General features: G+C 40.2%; 1 protein-coding gene across 1 annotated transcript in view; it reads right to left on the bottom strand.

Annotated features, from left to right (window-relative positions):
* ITPR2 (inositol 1,4,5-trisphosphate receptor type 2) overlaps window positions 1-19,204 on the bottom strand; it is a 261,956-nt gene that overhangs the window by 201,337 nt on the left and 41,415 nt on the right. The window contains exons 4-9 of the mRNA XM_086611258.1: window positions 18,298-18,384; window positions 17,456-17,614; window positions 11,689-11,787; window positions 11,100-11,183; window positions 9,799-9,945; window positions 8,456-8,551 (exon numbers count right to left, since the gene is read on the bottom strand). Of these exons, the coding sequence (XP_086467384.1) occupies window positions 8,456-8,551; window positions 9,799-9,945; window positions 11,100-11,183; window positions 11,689-11,787; window positions 17,456-17,614; window positions 18,298-18,384 (672 nt within the window). The remainder of the gene's footprint in view (window positions 1-8,455; window positions 8,552-9,798; window positions 9,946-11,099; window positions 11,184-11,688; window positions 11,788-17,455; window positions 17,615-18,297; window positions 18,385-19,204) is intronic.

Here is a 19,204-nt window from a genome sequence, read left to right as displayed (position 1 = left end):
ATCGACGCCTGGTTCTCAGTCCCACACAGCCGTATCCCATTTTGCAGAGGAAGTCAAAAGAAAGAAAAATATCTAGGAGATCCTTTAGTCTAACCTGAATGCTGGGCCATAACCTCAGTATGAGCTTCAGTGGCTCCATGCCAACAGGTGCTGTATGAAAAAGCATTCTCATCTCTTCAAGGGTTATGTTCTAAATATTAATATCCCATATGCCTTTCAGTAGACCTCTCAGAAATAACTAGGGATGATTGAATTAGACATTACTGAAATTTCTACTATTAAAAAAAAGACACAAAAAAACCCCACACACAACCGTCCCAACAATAAAAAACAAAGTCAGTCTTCTAAATCTCTATCAAGCATCAAAAACAGAGGCACAAATATAACTGAATAAAAGTTTCTCCAGTAATCTTGACATAATAAGTAAAAAAAAAACCACACTAAAGAACAGACCACATGTCTATGTTTGCTGTTTGGAACACATCGAAATGCAATACCAGCACATGGTGTATTTTTAATATCAGAAGCAGTCCTTATAATGACTAAATGACAATTAATGCTGCGTTAATAGTTTCACACTTCCCTTCCTCCTAAAGCTTGTATGTATACAAACACGGCTCAAACACAGCCAGCTTCAGAGAGGACTGGAAAAGCCTGGCTGAACACAGGCTCACAGGTCACTACCGCAAAACTAGTTGGCTGGGAGAAAAAAATCCTTCCTCTGAGATCCAGATTTCCAAAGGTATTTGCACACCAACAGATGCAAATGTCGTTCCTAGCTTCCACCAAAGTCAAGACAAGTCAGGTCAAGAAAAACCTTGGAAAAAACAGCCCCGGGTTTTGCTAAATGGACAGACAGCTTCTAACTCTGTCACTTTAAAAAGCCACATCCAAGTCTGCGGAACAGGTCAGACCGGCTCTGTAAATCAGTAATCCATCCTCCTCCTCCTCTAGTCTCTGGATCTCTTCCATCTCTTCACCCACAGCTGTAAATTATCCTTCACTCCTTATAGAGCTTTAAAACAAAACCATTCTCCTCCTACGAGACAGTGAAAAATAGAAATAAGGTTTACGGTGCTGAGTTCACCCTGTCACCTAGGTAAGCCCTTTTTCCTACAAGAACATTTAATCACTGAGCCCAACAGATAGAAACTAATCAGAACGCTGTATTAACATTTAACAAAGAGACTGGAAAAACATGACTCAAAAGGAAGATTCTGAAGCAATCTCCAGGTAAGGAGGTCCCATAGTACCAACAAATTAAATATGTGAGCAGATGCATGAAGGCCTTGGTGGATGCTGCCATCTCCTGGTACCTTCTTTGGGTTGCAAATTGTTATCCTTGAGCAAAAGGTACCTGCACATCTTAAACAAAGCCGTTTTTAACTAGTTATTGTTTCTAAAGGCAGAAGAAACCACAGAACGTTTACCACTATGCTCTCCTCCTCTGCATGAGCTGTATGACCAGTGGATGCATACATTTTTCTGCAAAGGCTTGCTTCCACATCACCCCAAAAAATATCGCTGGCAAATAGCGGTCCCTTTTGCTTCCTGAACACAAAATATCTCTGTCAGTAGCCCAATTTTCAAAAACTGGATATCAAAAGGCCTAAATTATGGCCTTCAAATAGTAAATCTCAGTTGCCTTAATAAAACATCCTATGCAGTACTCTGTTTTCCACAGCAGTTTAAGAAAGTGAAAGAAAAATAAACTACAGAAGTTTCTCCAGGGCTCCAAAGGGTTAATCCTGGTTTATATCCTCAAGTTTAAGAACTGATTTCCCTCTTACTTTTTTTTTTTTAAATCTTTGCTAATGCTGAGGATACTATTACTCATACAAATATGTAATCTTTCTTAAAATCTTATTAAGTGGTTTGTTTTCTATTCTTGTGGCAGCACATTCCACTTCTTTACTATGTCCTATTCAGAAGGCAGGAGAGGATTATTTTCTATCAGTATTAATCAGTACGTGCTCTTGGCTATCTTCACCATGATACAAATCAAGTGATTATTACAACAGGATTAAATTTATTATGAACAGTATGGCTCTGTCCACCTGGATAAACACATATTATAATGATATACATATTATGGCAGGCTAATATTTCTAATAGCGAGACGTAACAGAAATCCATTTAGAAGAAGGTAAACCAAGATTAACAGCAGTTCTCAATTTGAGGTGAATGATGTACACAAGCTTCTCTGAGAAGAAACTTGGGCAATTTTGACAGAAAAGTAGTGTGATATAACATAGGAAGAAAATATTCAGGAAAGACAATATGAGTCTTTTATTGGTCATTGATTCAAGGGTTCTCAGCAAGTGGTTTACACCACAACAAGGTGAAATTCAGCTGACAGTCCCACAAGGCAAGACCTTCGATGTTGGCTTCAGTAGTTCCTGTTAACCCACCGCAACTGCTTTGTGCCTCTGGTGCCTTAGCTCAGCGGCCCTGTTCACAGCACAGATTATTCCCTCTTCCCCGCACCCCGGAGTCCATGCCAACACCACCTCAGGGACAGCACATTGTGTCACAGAACCACAATCAAACACCTGCAGACATTTCTGCAAGCCTGCATTGCCACTGAAGTGCTCTTACCACTGAACTACAGCGTTGGTGGTTTGGGCTGAACTTCCCGTTCAATTTAGAATATTCATATAATTATCATTTCATCTCAAGTGCACGTAACCCTGTGCTGCTAAGGCCAACTGGTTTCAATCACTCCTGCCTTCAAAAGAAATGGATTCAAACTGAAAGAGGGGAGATTTAGATTAGATATAAGGAAGAAATTTTTTACATTGAGGGTGGTGAGGCACTGGAACAGGTTGCCCACAGAAGTTGTGGATGCCCCATCCCTGGAAGTGTTCAAGGCCGGGTTGGATGAGGCTTTGGGCAACCTGGTGTAGTGGAGGATTTCTCTGGCCATGGCAGGGGGGTTGGAACTAGATGATCTTTAAGGTCCCTTCCAACCCTAACCATTCTATGATTTAGTGCTAACATAACCCCAAAGTTGGAAATATGTTTCAGGTAGGATTTTAACAAGAGTTTAGAACAAAACTTTGATTGGAGTTGATCTATTAAACCCTGCAATTTTGCTCTTGAAGGAAGAAGAAAGCAAACCCTATAAGAAAGCCAGAGGAGTTTTCCAGTGGGACAGGCATCTGGGATACACATCAGATTGCTACTTCTGCCCAAAGCAGGTTGCTAGCAGACAAGTTTATCTCTGTGACTTGTCCATTGTCATAATATAGCTAAAGGTTTTGCCATCCCAATTACACTGTACAAGCTATTTATTAAGTATATTCAAATGTAGAAGTTAAAAGTGGCTGTTGTGGAGCCTTCAGCCCTACAATCATCAAAGTAGTCCAGCGGGTGACTGCAAAAGTGAAAATTGTTAGAGGAAGTCCAAGCCCATCGGGTCAGTATCTGAGACACCCTTGACCCCTGAACACATAAATGCTTATGATTCCACTGACTTCAAAGACAAGGCTACTCCTGAGAGCTTTACTGAACGAGGGCCTTCACATGAGCAACAACTTGGTTTAGTGAATGAAGCACACTACAAGTCAGAAAAAGTATGTTTGGTTCTGCCATTGCCTCTGAGCTCATTGCTTCAACCTATTGCATTGGCCAGCCTGTTCTCAGTCTTCTCTCCTTCATCTAGAACAACTTCAGGGCATAGATTGCCTTTCGGAACAACTCCGTGCACTTCCTTGGAAAACATAGTAATAATTTAAACCCTTGTTTATGACCACAATTTTATACAACCACAGAAGCTAAACATTAAGGCTGTCATCTTACCCGCATCACCTTAATTCATTTAGTATAGTTAACTCAGTGTTAAAGACAATTACCTCACCAGATTTATTGCCATATCTTGGCCAAGGTATCTACTAACTCTAGTCTTAGTCTATTGAACTAAGTAAAACAGAATTACCACAGATTTTTCCTTACAATTTCTGCACTGTGATTATGTACGTGTTCATAGTGTTTCGCAAGCAGAGTTTATCTATTGTCTACTGCAGCATCTGAGACTAGCACGTGATTTGATATTTGCACACATATTTTGTGATTATTTTAGCAATATCCATCTCACCTGAGAAGTTTAATATGAAATGACAGACTTATTCTGCATTTCTTGTGTGTGCATATATGTGTGCATGGACACACGTATTTCTGTTTAACATCCTCATACACCAAGGGTTAATAGTTTAAGTACAGTTTGTCCAGTTTAGAAATCACAGAACTGGAGCTGCTGTACACATGGAGAACGATATTAAAGGTGCATGCTTAGGTTCAGCACAATCGATAAGCTGATATTCAGTTCAAAGAGACTTTTATCCTAGTGATTAGAATATTGAAAAGGTTAGGTGTGTTCATGAGAAAGGCACAGCTGTGTGGTCCCAACCTGCAGCATTTGAAAGGCTGTTCAAGTAAATTGCAGCTCGCTCTCACACACACACAGAGGCAGATTTGGGTGCATTTTACATGTGGTACATGCACTGAAAAGACTTTTTAAAAATTTGAGAAAGTCTTTGTTACTTTGAAGCTTTCAATTTCCACCTAACCTTACAGCCTCTCTTTATAAAAACTTCAAAATAACTTGGGTCATTTTGCTGTAACCAAGGCTAAAAAAAGAATCTTCTACAGAACTTTTTCTAAAAGACTGCTGACTCTGTGAAGATGAGAATAAAACTCGGCAGCCTGGATCTTAGCTGGTGGCTTAGTGTCTAAATCTCCTGCTAGGGATTTGGTTCAGCTCTTTTGGGTGAAATCAAGCCCTTCTGACACTAACAGCAGAACTCCCACTGTCTCCAAAGAAGAGAATTTATCTTTCCAATTTTTCAGCCGAGTATTTGGTTCCACTTTTTTATGATATCATTGTTTTGGGAATGTCTGAGCCAGTGGCTTCAGGTTTCCAAATGCCAGACATGTAGGAGACATTACCACCTATCCAGATTGCTGATGTCTCAAGTCTTCCCACCAAACATGAAACTCTTTTTTCAGCATATCTGACCTGTGCCTTAAGTAATTGTGTGAGAGCATTTGACATGTCAGACTGTGTCTCCAGGATGTAGGGGGATGACAATGCAGCTATGTGCAATTAGCAGATGCCTTCCACTGGGTTTCCTTTAGCAGTAGGTCTCTCAGGGTGGCTCAACTTCAGCCCATAGTCTGGTAGTAGGGTCTAGATTGCTTTATGGTTTTAGTAGGTCTTAAGGAACTTCAAAGCATATTAATGAAAATTAGTCTAAGTAATGCCAAGTGAAGAGAGGATTAAAGGAAATGGTACTACTTGAGCCTGTGTCAGAAGTCAGGTATCAGAGGACTCTTAGTCTTTGAAAGGTAACAAAAGCTGGATGACTGATTGTGATTCTTAGGAACATGGAATTTAGGACTTAGACATCCTGACTTCATTCTCTCAAGTTTGTAAGAATTAAGATTTACAAGTACTCACCTATATGTTTTTTTTAACTGAACAACTGTATTGCCTGACCGTTTTTTTTTTAAACTTACGTACTGTAGTATTGAAACACTTTTAAGCTTATTAGTTTAAAATTCCTGACTTCTCTGGGGCAAGTATCTTGATTTTTCTTAGTCCTCAGATCATCCCCTGGCCTTAACAAGCTGCAGTGGCATCCCTTCACTACATGACTCAGACCTGCTGAGTCACAAGTCAGGCTGACCAGTTCCATCTGGCACAGGAAGCCTCAAAGAAAAAGGCACAGCACTGCATACACGAGATACAAGCCTAACTGCGAGGAGCAGAAGGAGACACTCATGTGAAGAACACTTCTGCTCATTGTCTGAGACTTGACCCGTGCAAGATTCCACTGCAGAAGTCTCCATGGTACACACCAAGCTGATTTACAGAAGGACGAAGTAAGGAAAAGATGGTTATAAACAGTGATTAATCCTGATTTACAGTAGCTCAAACTGTGATAGAAATTGTATCGTTAGCCCACAACAGAACGCTTAAAAGATTCGTGTATTTTTGTTAATGTGTTTGTACTTATTATTCCACTCTAGATATCTTTATCACAGAAGCTTAAACAAAATCAGGTCATGGCAATGTGTGACACCGTTGATAATCCATACCATGAGTAATCTTCCTGTGCTGCAAGAGCACAGATAAGTGTTCAGTAAGCTTTTCCCAATTGATTTAAAGTTAGCTCACGCACATAGGTGTCTGCCTGCCTGTTCATAAACCTTTGATGTGCATGTCTGGCTGGTGTGTTGTGCCTGACATGTGAACTGTGTAAAATACAGTTCACAGGTTTTTGTTACAGCAGTACCTTTAATATCTCCACCAGCAGGTATTTTACACTTCATAGATGCAGTAGTTAATGCTGCTCTCCAGTCAGAGCATATCACCTCTGCTCAACCCAAATGCTCTTCCAGCTCTCACTCTACTGTGCCAATTGTACTCTCTATATTATGAGTCTTCCTGATGGGGATTTCCTTTCCAGAGGTAGGAAGGACCTAAGCTCAAGTTCAACATTCAGCGTAATGTGACACCTCTTTACTTGAAGATTTTTCTCCTGAAAATCCCTGAGCAGATGAGGTATGGTGGGAGAAGGAAGCCCAGAGAGCTTGATGCCTCTTCTGACTCTCCATCAGCCTACCTAGTCTGAATAAAATCTTTCTACGAGGAGCATCTCCCACTGTAAGCAGAGAGGAAAATGGAACCATCTCTTAGGTGGGAGTACTGGTTGCCACTTGAAAATTAGCTATTATTAGCCAATATTAACTCCATAATAAAGCCAACTGGCTTCAGCCAAGCCAAAGTTTTGCTGCAGTATGGAGGCAGCAGCATGGAGCAGAGCAGTTAAGGCATGTTGGCCCATTGCCTTTAAAGAGATGATGTTCTTCGCCACTCAGGCCTATCAGTTTTCTAACATACACTGTAAGCTACTGTTAAAACCAATTAAAAGATCCAAACTAAATTTAGTCTCAGATGGCAAATAACATCGGTATCATCTGGTGGTCCACTGTTTATGTTTTGACACTGTTTTTGCCATAATCAGAAATAGATCAGGTTTGATGGCTCCTGTTTGCTCTTACTCTGAAATCAGTGCAGGCTGTGACAGGAGCTGGAAAGTGAAAGCAGCACCCTGGGAATAGCATGGACTTGTCTGCATAGAGAAGTTGCATTGCTGCAAACGTAACTCAATCCAGTTAGAGCGAGACTTTTTCCAGGGATTCCCTAACATATAGTGATTCGTAACTGGCTCTTGTAAATTTTCACTCTCACTTCTAAGCATAAGTCAAAAGAAGCAATCCTGCACAGACTTAACTAAATCAGTGGGAAAAGAACCCTACTTTTCATTCCATTGATATAACTTGGACACAGACCAGTTCTTTTATGGATTAGATATGACTTTAAAAGCTCACAGCTTCTTGCAACCAGGGAAAAATCCAAGGCTGTCTCATTTCATAAACTCAGTATTATCTGCTCTATTCCAGCTTGTCAAGAGCCCTATTTTATTTTTAAGGGCAATTATGGGTTTTAAAAGTTGTTAAGCTGCTCTTTTAGGGAGTCGCAACACTATTTTGCCTTAATATAAAGTACCAGATAATAACCAGACAAGTTGCAAGATCTTCCTTCTCCTCTTGGACCTTCTGTTCCACCAAAGGGGGCAAAAACTTCCTCAGACTTTTCTTTACTCGAAATTTAGTCAAAAGACAAGAGTGCAGTAGCAGAACAACCTGCTTACAATCAGAATGCACCAATAGTAATGACACCAACATACAAGTTTGTCCTCCCTCAAGTTTCTACAGAACACAAAGGTGCCTTGGACCATATGCTGGCCGGCAAAGATCAATACACTGAAATCAGTCCCAAAGAAACATTTTTTCAAGAAGTTTAGAGCCTGCAGGAAAAAAAAAACAACACGAAAGTTTCTGAATGAGAGTAGTTTAGAGCACCTGTTCTAGCGCTTGCACACAGACTTCTCTGATCAAGCTCAATGATTACCTTGCATTCAGTTCTACTCCGAAAGCTTTACGCTGTGTATGGTTTCCCAGCCAGCAAAGATCACAAAAACCAAAAGGCAAATCTCAAAAAAATCAAGGGCAAACAAGTGCAGAGAGATAAATGTCTCCAAGGATTTTCGGTGTAAATATGGTGGATATTTAGCAGTGGTGTTTGCTCTGGCTGCCATGACAACAGCAGATTCAAGGTTCGACAGCACAGCTGAAATTAAGGTTAGATGCTGTCTTGAACTCACCTGCTAGTGTCCTGCAGCTCAGAAAATTTTCCTTGCAACATTTGGCTACAGCAATACAGCATGACACAGTAGTGCACATTCAGTTCACCCCATCCAGACCTGGTGTGAGATCTTTTTCGAGATCTACATTGTGGACCCACCTACTATGGGAGTTCCGAATTAGCAGGACATGTATAGTACTTGGTTAGGCAGCACACAACCATTTGTTTAATTGACATTCTTACCTCTGCAGCTAAGTAGTTTCCAGTTGCCAAATGCTTAAATCTAAATAAGCTATTCCACTGTCCTGCCCCTCCCCGGCAAGGGTCATGATGGACAACCTAAAAGAAGAATTACAGATTTTAATCATGCTCCTCAAGACCACACTTAGATCACTGACATTTCTTACAGCTCATTTCAAATAAAAATATGTAAAATACATAATAACAGTCTACCACAGACAGGAATTCTGCACTCACGCTAAGCCCACCATAAATAACAACTACTTACATTTATTTTTTGTCAGGTGCCAGGAAATACTCCTCCTATTACTTTCCATGTTTTCATTAATGTACTGCCTGCAAATATGATGAGCCAAATTTTGCTTTAAGATGACATGGTGTGAATCTGGAGCTCAAGAAAGCAAGTGTAGCTGCTGTACACTTGCATAGGCACTACTTCAAAGCAAAACTCAAACCCTCTTACATTGTTTCAGCACTTATACCAGCTCTATTTTTGACAACACCAGGAGCTTCTGATAAATTTTCATTCAAGTAATAAAATAGCCCCGTATCATTTGAAATATCCCAGGTTATTTCTTTTTCCCCTTGTCTGAGCTGTAGGTCATTTGCTATCTCCAAATCTAGCAGCGCCTGTCTTTCGAGGAGTAATCTCAAATAACTACAAGTGCAACAAACTCTATTCCATACAGTCCTTACTTAGACAAAAATCAACCAGTTGCCTGAGCAAGGAGCAATATTTTAAATGCACAAAGTTTGCTCAGCACGTAAGAACTTTTATAGGAGTTACATTACCGTAACAGCAAGGGTTTGAGACACACCGCTTTCCAACGTTCCTCAGTTAAACAAAAATGTATTTGCTAGTCATCTTCTCAAAATCACCCCCATTCAGCAACAACACCTTTTTATTCAGCCTAACTTTAAACATGTTTATGTTCCCTGTTGCAGAAGAATGGACTCGATGACATTTGTGAGACTTCTTGTCAGTCATGAAATTTCAATTTTCTACATTACACATGAAGTCAAATATAAACACTCAGAACTCGGGATACATGAGTGTCATTCAATTTGCTTTGATAAAATCGCACCGTTTACGTCGAGTCTGAATTTGACCCTTTGTCATTTTAGTGCAGGTAAATTTAGTTAAGAAAACATCCTCTCTCTACACACGCACAGCAATAAAGCAGCTCTTCAGTGCTCATCCTACACAAACTGCTTCATAAAATAATAATAGCTACAGGGAGGTGTATGATGATATCAAGAGGCTATGATTGATTCATGTTGTGGTAAACTATTTTTACTGAACCTTGGCCTGCAAGTCCTAAAATATTTATAAAAAGAAAAAATACCTCTATTTCCCACAGTGCTTTAGAACTGGTTGCAGAAGTGGCTGACTGACGCAATGTAGTACGAAGGAAAATATGTTGTTTCTTCTCATATTCGTCACAGGTCAGAAACTTCTCTTGCTCTGCATGAAACAGCCTAACAACATCTCCCTAAAGCAATATGAAAAAGAAGCATTATTAAGTGGCAGGCAAAGCCACTAGACTCATCCTCTATATCTGTACTAGCTCCAGTGATGTCAACATAGCTAATGTGAAGACAACATTTATTAGTTTCCTACTGCTGGATGAGGTACCAAGTGCAGAGCATTCAATCTCAGCACTGAGTTTAGAAATCAAATGAGAAAACTCAGTCCTGCAGGAGATTCATGCACTTCTGTGAAAACAGAACTTGTTTCGAAGTACTGTAATGCATAGTGGGCAACAATTAACCTAAAGGTGATTTTTAATTATAGCTAACTTTACTAAATGGATTGTTTTATTTCTGATCTCTCTTAGCATTTAGGGAAAGCAAACAGATTTCTCTAATATTGGCTCATCTCTTCTCCTCTGCAACCAAATGCAATGTCCTCTCTGTACTTCTGCTGGCATCATTTTTGCTTCCTTCTGCCTCTCCTCAAGGCTTGAAACACTATCCCCAAATGAGTCTACACAGACATACCATTTTCCCTTTCAAATTCTTCCTCAAAAACTGCTGATACCTTGATACCTACCAAAAAACAGCCAGTTGATAATAACTTATTAAGGTGTAAGTCAGGACAAATAAAGTTTATATATTTAACAGGGAGGTTGGATTAGATGATCTCTGAGGTCTCTTCCAGCCTATGCCATTCTATGATTCTATGATTTAAAATGAAAATATGTGATTTAGAGGCATGAAGCTGTGCAAATCATGAGCATTTAAAGCTACATTGTCTTATCACAGCTGTTGTCATGTTTCATGCCTCACTCCCTTCTGCAAGCTTATTATACCTGCTTTAGCATCTCAGCATAAACTGAAACGTCACAGCTACTCTGTACAGAGCCTCTCATCATTCTGGGCTTGAACTCCATCTATTCTCATGGATCCTCAGTTGTGCCTGAGAGTGGACAGGGGCTGGAAGCTAGCACAATCCAAAAAATTTCACTTAGTAACACAGTAACACAAAGGAAAAATATTCCGGCTGTTGAAGAACAGTAGTGGGAGATTCTCAACAGCTCCATAAAATCCTCAGTTGTTCTTTTATTCACCATGTAATATTTCTTTACAGTCAAATATGGCATGATTTTTCAAATAAAAAAAAATAATTTAAAAAGATCATACTTACTCCTTTCAGCACATCATCTCGGTAACTACTGAATTTCATGAACAAAGTTATTTTCCAGCTTGTGTTACAGTTGACAGCATTTACCTTTGAGAAAAAAAAAAACACAAACACAATTATAGTATTAAGGGTTGTTCTTTTCTTTTTGAGACATTCTAGTCTTCTAAAAGACCACACAACATCTAGGGTGGTAGGGGACATGGTTTAGCTACATGTTTTTACGGTATTTAACATGGGCAATGAAGCTCTCAAGTATTAATAATAATAATGTTGATGTTGGAGAAGATTCAGTGGGCAAAATGCTACTCAGTCTGTTTGCAACCCACTAAAGATGACCTAATGAGCAGTTGGAAGAGGGCTTACTCTTACATCAGTGAGGGTTTCAGATACTCAAGAAAACCTCACAAAGCTTTCAGTGCCAGCCAGAACTGTGCCAAGAATAAGTATATTTCATCTCAGTTTTCTGAGGCCAAGCTGGAACCAATGTTTAACACTGGCACCTAGCCCACAGTGGGCTTCTCATTAGCAGTAAAGAACGTCGTATAATGCATCTTAGATTGGCAATTACCCTTCCTCCCTCCACCGAACTCACCTCTTTGCAGCCAGGGTTATCTAGAAGCTCAATGTTGCTGGCATGTAGAGGCTGCCCTGCGTTGACTGGCATCAGTACAACTTTATCTCCCACAACAACCTGGAAGTCAGAAGTAAAACACAATTTAGACCTACGTAATTATCCAATAAAATGAAGTAATGTTACATTTTTAGAAAATGACTCTAATGCATGCTCTATGAACGGCACTCGGTGAATTTATTTGCAGACAATTCACACACCAGCTCTGTTCGCCCATGCCTCTGCAATTGCTTAGGTTCAAGATTTCACACTAATGAATCTTCACGTTCTCAGTAAGAATGTCGCCTAGTTCACCGGAAACGTGAGATTATGAAATAGATACGAACCTGTGAATGCCAAGAGCAGTTCAGTTCACCTAAAAATTACATTAACTCCTCTTTATCCCATATATACTGCCAATGAAAAGGCAGAGAAAGCTTAGAAAATAATCTGTAGTCAGACAGCAAGATTCTTTTCCCTCACTTGCTCTCAGTCAACCTTCTCCCACCAATGTCTTTCATTTCACAAAAGCCTTAAAAATTTGCCTGTGACAAGACTTCTTTAGCCCAGTGACTCCCCAGCTCTGTGGACCATCTTCTGGCAAATGTCAGGACAGCCTCAGGAGTTCTCGCATTAAGACTGTATGACTGCAATCTGGAAAGGAACATATATCACTGGAAATTCAGAGATTCATCCCCTCTGCTGTTACTCCCTAAACGGTGTTTGGAGCTCGGCACAGGCACCAGGTACATCAGCTGAGAGACCTTCTTTCTACAAGAGGAATTTCTAAGTTGCCTCCCCACAAGCAAATTCCCATGGCCTTGCAATTCTTTACTGATATAGACAGGGAAAAACAATATATGAAAATGTCTTTGACCTAAAAAGTGCTTGAGACATGCTTATGGAGAATTCAGTTCATACCTCGGAGGGGGGAAAAAATAAATATTTTTTTTAAAAAAAGTTAAAAATCAGTCCACAGAGATTGGTTGGCACTGGGTCCTGATTTGCTTATGCTGTTCACGGCAATTTTAAGCAAACACACACACATGAAGACAAGTGGCTATATGTGATTTTTGCTATATGAAATGCTGCACAAGCCATGCTTTCTTTTGGAACACAGACAAACAAAAATGCTTTCTGCATTGATCAGCACATTCCCTATGAAAATGCAGAGCCTAATTCAGCCTCATGTAACTTCAATGCAGTTGAATTTGGCCCACTTATTGCAGAAGTGAAAGAGAAGTTTGCCTATTCTTTACCAACACAGCTAAAATAAACAGTAGCAAAAGACAGTGTCATCATGCTTACACTACATGTAGAAATCCTATTCAATCCAAGTAATGAGAAAAAGTTCACTAACGGAACCAAAATAACAACAAGATGCCTTTAAAATACATTACGTATGCAATACATTCCTGCATGCCATGCTTCACACGGGTATTACTTACAGCCCATTTTAAGAAGTTATGACCAGACAATTCATTAATCAAAAAACCATCAGGCTTGCATCCTGCAAAGTGGAATCAGGACTTCAAAATTATTGCAAGTACACCAGGAAGGTAACAACTTAATTAGTAAGAGAGCACATCATTGAGCATCCTATTTTAAAAGACCAAAAAAAAGGAGGGGCAGGGGAAAGGTATCTTTGAATGGAAGCCTATGACTACCATGGAAGTAACCAGAGGAAAGGAGATGTGTGCTCAGCTACTCTGCCATAGGCACACATCTGAGGAAGAACTGTTAGGTGGGGTCATGGTTTCCATCTCAGCCTCCTGTCCTGCTCCAAGTCGACAGCAGTAACCTGCCCTCAGTGCTGGCCAGCTCTGCCAGCTGTCACAGGAGCAACAAGATATCCTATGTTCTTTTCCTTTCTTCTTGCTTCAAACCTCCATAGCTGGTTGGGAAGGAAGGGATAGAGGCATTTCACAGGGCTTGTTTCCTATACACCCTCCACCAGTGATGCAGAAAACGAAAGCAAAGTGAAGAGGGAATCATGTTCTCTCATACACGGTTGTCTTGGGAAAGCTGCAAGTCTATACTTTTGAGTTCCTCCCATCCCCTACGCAGTTGATTTCTGGCTCCAAATAATGCCCCAGCATGCCCAAAACACTGGAGGCAGAGCACTCACATGTCCACGTGCCCATAGTTCTGTCTGTAGAACTGTACTATACAGAGATTGTAGAAGACAGAGCAATGAATTCCTAAGGTTTTGCTCTGCAAAATTAAAATTAATACCAGCTCTTTCTCCTCTTTCTTAGCTACCCTTGGGCACAGCCAGCCACTGCATGCTGTAGACCACCAGTGGGTAATAGTTTGACAGGTCTCTGGGACTTCTTTCTTACATACAGACTTGAATTCATTAAAGTTGCATCAAACGCACAGGTTTTGAGGATTTCATTCCTGATGCCATTGACAAAACTCGTCCTTTCTGGTCTTGATAAGAAACTTCCAGAGAATGATGAAATTCATAGAGAATTCAGCTTTTGAATTCAAGATAAACCTACAAGGTCCTTCGGTCTTGGATCAGTGGAACTCTTCCTGCACAAGGTAATTTCTAAATTCATGCAACCCTACTTGTCCATATCTTGGTGGAAAGGGTACATTGAGAGTGGGAAGAGCCACAGTCAAAACTGATTGCGTTCTTTCTTCTGGGTGGGGGACCAGCACTGGCATCACTTACGGCGACTCTATGGTTCATATAAACTCAGTAAGCCCACCTGGCAGCTACATCTACACCGCAATCAAGAAGCAGGAGCAAATACTCTAGTAGAGGTGTAGTAAATCACAAAGACTTGCAGTTGCAAGAGGTTACATTAACTGTGAAGATGCTGTAGTGTGATTTAATTTTGAACTAACCATCCAAGTAGGTTACTGGACACACCAAAGGCTTTGCTACTCCATCTTCATCACTTTTATGTTATAACCACACTTGCTAGTTGCACTGCTGGCACACTTCAAAGATCAGGAGGATTAACAGAATTTTCCCACAGATGGCGGGGCATTTCCCAAGTCTGAGACCTCCTCCCTCAGCATGCTGTGAGATCAAGCTTTCAGACCACTGAAATGGCAGACAACCTAAAACGCAATCCACACAGAGCTAATCCTGCTATCAGTGCACATTTTGCTACTCACTCAAACTGGAAACAGCTCTAGCATAATCAGTCACATCTTCCATTGAAGGACAGCTGAGATATCCTTAATAAGTGTGCATAAAATATTGCAGAGTTATGCCAATTACCGTAAATTTTCAGCAATATTTTTTCATTACTTTCATTGACTTGCATAACTAATCAGTTGCTAATGAAGCTAAGCTAACACTCCTTCAGAAAAATATTTTTTTTAATATTTCACAAGGCTAAACCATCACAACTTACTAGAAAAATCACACACGTTACTTTCTATATCACAGCTTCCCCCATACTAAACCACCTCTTTTTTATTTTTCAGGATATATGGCATGTTTGGATCTGGCTCGTCTGGGTTATCTGACACAGTAGCAGTCATCCAAGCAGTAACTCAATACTTCTGTTCTAAAGACAGTAAAGACTTTCTAAAACATGCTTTTTTAGGGAATTTCCTTTTATAGCACAGAAACTGAAAATAAATATTAAAAAAAAGTTTCCAAACATAATAAGAGTTTATACCAAGCTGATACACCAAGCTAACTCCAGGCACTGAGAGGTCAGAAGAAGAAAAATATACAACAAGAAAAAAAAGTTAAGTCCTTTAAAAGCTAGCCTAGTGGGTGGGTAAAGTGGCTCCAGCTTATGTGGTGTTTGGTGCTTTGTTAGATGAGTTGCCCAGAAACTAGCCTTTTAATGTGCACACATCTGTGAGTAACAGAGGGAAGGAGTGAGTACAAGGCTGGAGCCTCTCATGGCCTGTGAAAGGCAAATGAAGGATTTCCCCCACTGTTTGCTACTCCTGTCTCCCTTACAACAGCTGCCTAGTTTCTGTAACTGTTGAAGGGGTGGAAACCTTCCAGAGCAGTTATGAAAAAGCTACCAAAGGACTCATGTTTAGCTCTGGAAGTTTGCAAAGAGAATTATCAGATCTATTTGGGCTTGGTAGAAAAGGGTCTTCCCTCTGTAAAATACAATGGCGAGCTCTCAGCTCTGAAAGGCAACACCTGGTGACAGACAAGGAGCAGCAGGCAGGTTCCAAAGGAGGCCATTAAGTTAGGAGAAAACAGTTTCCCACACAGCCCTTGTAGCACAGAGCCTGTCAGATACGGCCCCACGGGGAATAAAGTAGGAGAGAGGTCTGCGGAGTGGGATGTTACAGCCATCACTGCGGTGATCAGCAAATTTTTCACATAAGCAAAATCGCTTCCAGACTCTCACATTTCTCATGCACCCACAACAGTGTTAAATTAAATCAAAAACTCTACAGTACTGAGGATTGCTTTTAAGGCTTAAGATCGTTATTCTGCTCTCAGCTGTAAGGGTTCACGGTGGCTTTGCAGATCACAATCTGGGAATCATAGAATGGTTAGGGTTGGAAGGGACCTCAAAGATCATCTAGTTCCAATCCCCACGTCCTCACTCTGGAGAGTATGAGACACACTTATTTCCCAGGCATGAGGGCCTAAGGAGTTAAGATGATGCTAAACTGATGTTATTATAAGAAATTAAGTCAAAACCTTTAAGCAATAAGTCACCTTTTTTTCTTTCCAGTGAGGAAAAGGAATTCCAGGTTGGTGTTTGATCCACAACACTTCTTATCCCCAGCTGAAAAGCCATGCAGAGGTGCCCCAGAGGACTACTTACATTTGCTGCTTTTCTATGCAACAGGCTTGGGGTAAAGGGGAGAGGTTTTCACATACCCTTCAGACCACTGCATGGGGCAGGGAAAGATTATGTCTGTAGAGGCTCCTGACCATGAGCTGGGAACATAATTCTTCCCCTCCCCACAACAGATTGCCAAAAGGAGCTGCAAGTAACCACACTCATCCTGGACAGCATCCCAAGAGCTGGGTAACCACAAAGTTAACAAGACAAAACAGGCATTCCTGTCTGCGATCCTCAGAGGGCTCTTTCACTGAGTGCTTCACAGGGGAGAGTGGCCAAATATTCCCAGCCAGGTCTACAATATAAAACACAACTTCATCATGTGGCCTTCCCAGAGGCGGATCTGAATACTCCACAGTGAGCACTTAACCAAGCCGCAGCTGACTGAATGAAGAACCAAGTTTTGATCTCATGGCACAACCCTCAGACCTGCAGCAAAGAGCTCTCCTGTATATTCTTCCTTTTATCAATATGCAAGACTCCTACTGAAACCTATCCAGAAAAGGCCTACCAGACTATCCAACCCAATTCCAGTCACAGATGCCACTCTTGTGTTGAGATGGGATACAGATTTAAAGAAACTTGATGTATTTCTTGGAAACATTCTCTGATGACCTCTTGAAAATAACGTTGCCCAGAATATTTTTAAAAGACTTTAAAAAAAAACCACAACACTTTTACTCTAGTGTAAACTGTGACACATGATCAGCTTTGTAAATCAGCACACAACAGGTGGACTTAGCAAAGATGCTCCAAGATCAGCAGAGGCTCAGATGAATACTACAATATTTCACATTCCAGACCATATAATTTGGTAACACTTTTTAGTTACACATAAAAGCTAATAGTCCCAAGCATTGAACTTAATCCATCACGATTTATGCCAGCAGCAAAGAAATCACGTGTCTTCTGGAAACTTTCTGCCTTCTCCCTCTCACATATTCAGTATTTCCACTTACATTGTCACCTTCGCTCCTCAGTTTCCAGAAGGGCTGGATATAAAACCAGGATCCCTCGTTCCCTGCAGCATCCAGAGACACCCGCATAGCATTCTTCTCTAGCAGAGCCGGCAACCTCTTATTCACTGTGAGGTACTTGTTACTTTTTATGTGCAGCAGCTGTGAGCAAATAATAATTAAAAAAATTACTATAGCTTTTGCTTTTCCCCCTTCAGTCAAAGAGATAGCACTGGCCTTCACACTGTAGTGATTTCTCATAACACACATAAAAACAAAATAAAACTAGAAGAGAGTTATCAAAGTACACTGCAGTTAAGGAAAAGAGGCGGTATATCTCAGATTGAGAGAAATGTGTCAGCGATCAATTCTACAGCATATACTACACAGGTAGGACAAGGGTCCATTAATAGGGTTCCCTTCAAAAATTTCATCCATTACAGGGAAGTTGTACTGCACTTAAAAACATAACTTATGTCTCAATTATATGAAGTACAAATTACTTCAGTGATTTAAAAGGAGCTGCACAGCACCTCCAAAATATGATTTTGAAATAAATCTTGAAAAAAAACCTATATTTACATTCAGACTCTAAACTGCAGCAACAAAAACTACCCATAAAATTTATATTATGACATATTATTTAAACATGAATATGCAGCACTTCTGGTAGGCTTTAAAACAGACAGAAAAACACAATATTGTAAACTTTAACAAGTTCTGTTTACCTGACCCTTGACAACACAGATTACAGTGGTTAGTTTCATTTTCACCATAACCTTGAAACGAAACAACTGTTTCCTTTCCAGCTCTGAGAGAAGGCAGATGTATTTCAATAGTTTTACCTGTATGACATTGCTGTATTTTACAATTTCGCCCAACAGCTTTCTGTTCTCGCTTTCATTCTGCTTTTGTTCCAGTTCTGCTGCATGCTGCAAGAGAATGATTATTTCTTTAGACTCCAAAAAATCAGTACCTGTATTCAGTTACTGGAACAGACAGTGTAAAAGGGAAATGGCATCACATTTAAAACACTTCCTCCAACCTTCCAGCACTACTGCACTGAAAATGTTAGTACCCAAATCCTGCTGCAACATGATTTTCTGAACTATTATCACCCAGGCTGTAATGATTCTGGGTTTTTATTACCTAGAACAGAAACTCAGTCACAATTAATGGATCACACCTGAGATGCATGCTAATTAAAAAAATTTAAAGCATGAAAAGTAATTTCAGGTTCTTTATTTCATCCTGAAGGAGGAAAAAGAAAGGCTTATGATTAGCTTCTCCCATCACCATTTCTTTTACTCGTTGGGTTTTTAATTGCATTCAAATCCATTGACTTTACATATAACAAAACAAAACTAGCAATTCACACATTGCAAAATCAAGGCTAAGCACAATAGTCTGTGGCAAATACAGCCACAGAACAAACTCTCAGCTCGTAGCTCTGACGGCTCTGCATCTAGCTCTAGCCACACTCCCTGTGCCTTCATTGCTCTTTTTAACTGGAAGCACTGGTAACCTCTCCCCTGCACATGAACCATCAATGAGGTTTTATATGACCTTGTTTTCATTTAGTCTTATGCATCCAATTATAACATCAGGCCAGCTCTTTTTCAGAGACAGAGGAGTTGCTCCATCCACACTGTATTTGATGCAAAATAGAATCTGTCTGATGGTTCAGAGAAGAATCACCTAGACTGAAAGCAAAGACTGAACTGAAATTCTGAGGAACTTGTAGACTAAAGG

The sequence above is a fragment of the Tauraco erythrolophus genome, chromosome 4 (genome assembly GCF_009769465.1).
Source record: "Tauraco erythrolophus isolate bTauEry1 chromosome 4, bTauEry1.pri, whole genome shotgun sequence".
NCBI classification, from domain to species: Eukaryota; Metazoa; Chordata; class Aves; order Musophagiformes; family Musophagidae; genus Tauraco; species Tauraco erythrolophus.
This window is presented reverse-complemented; position numbering and strand designations above follow the sequence as displayed.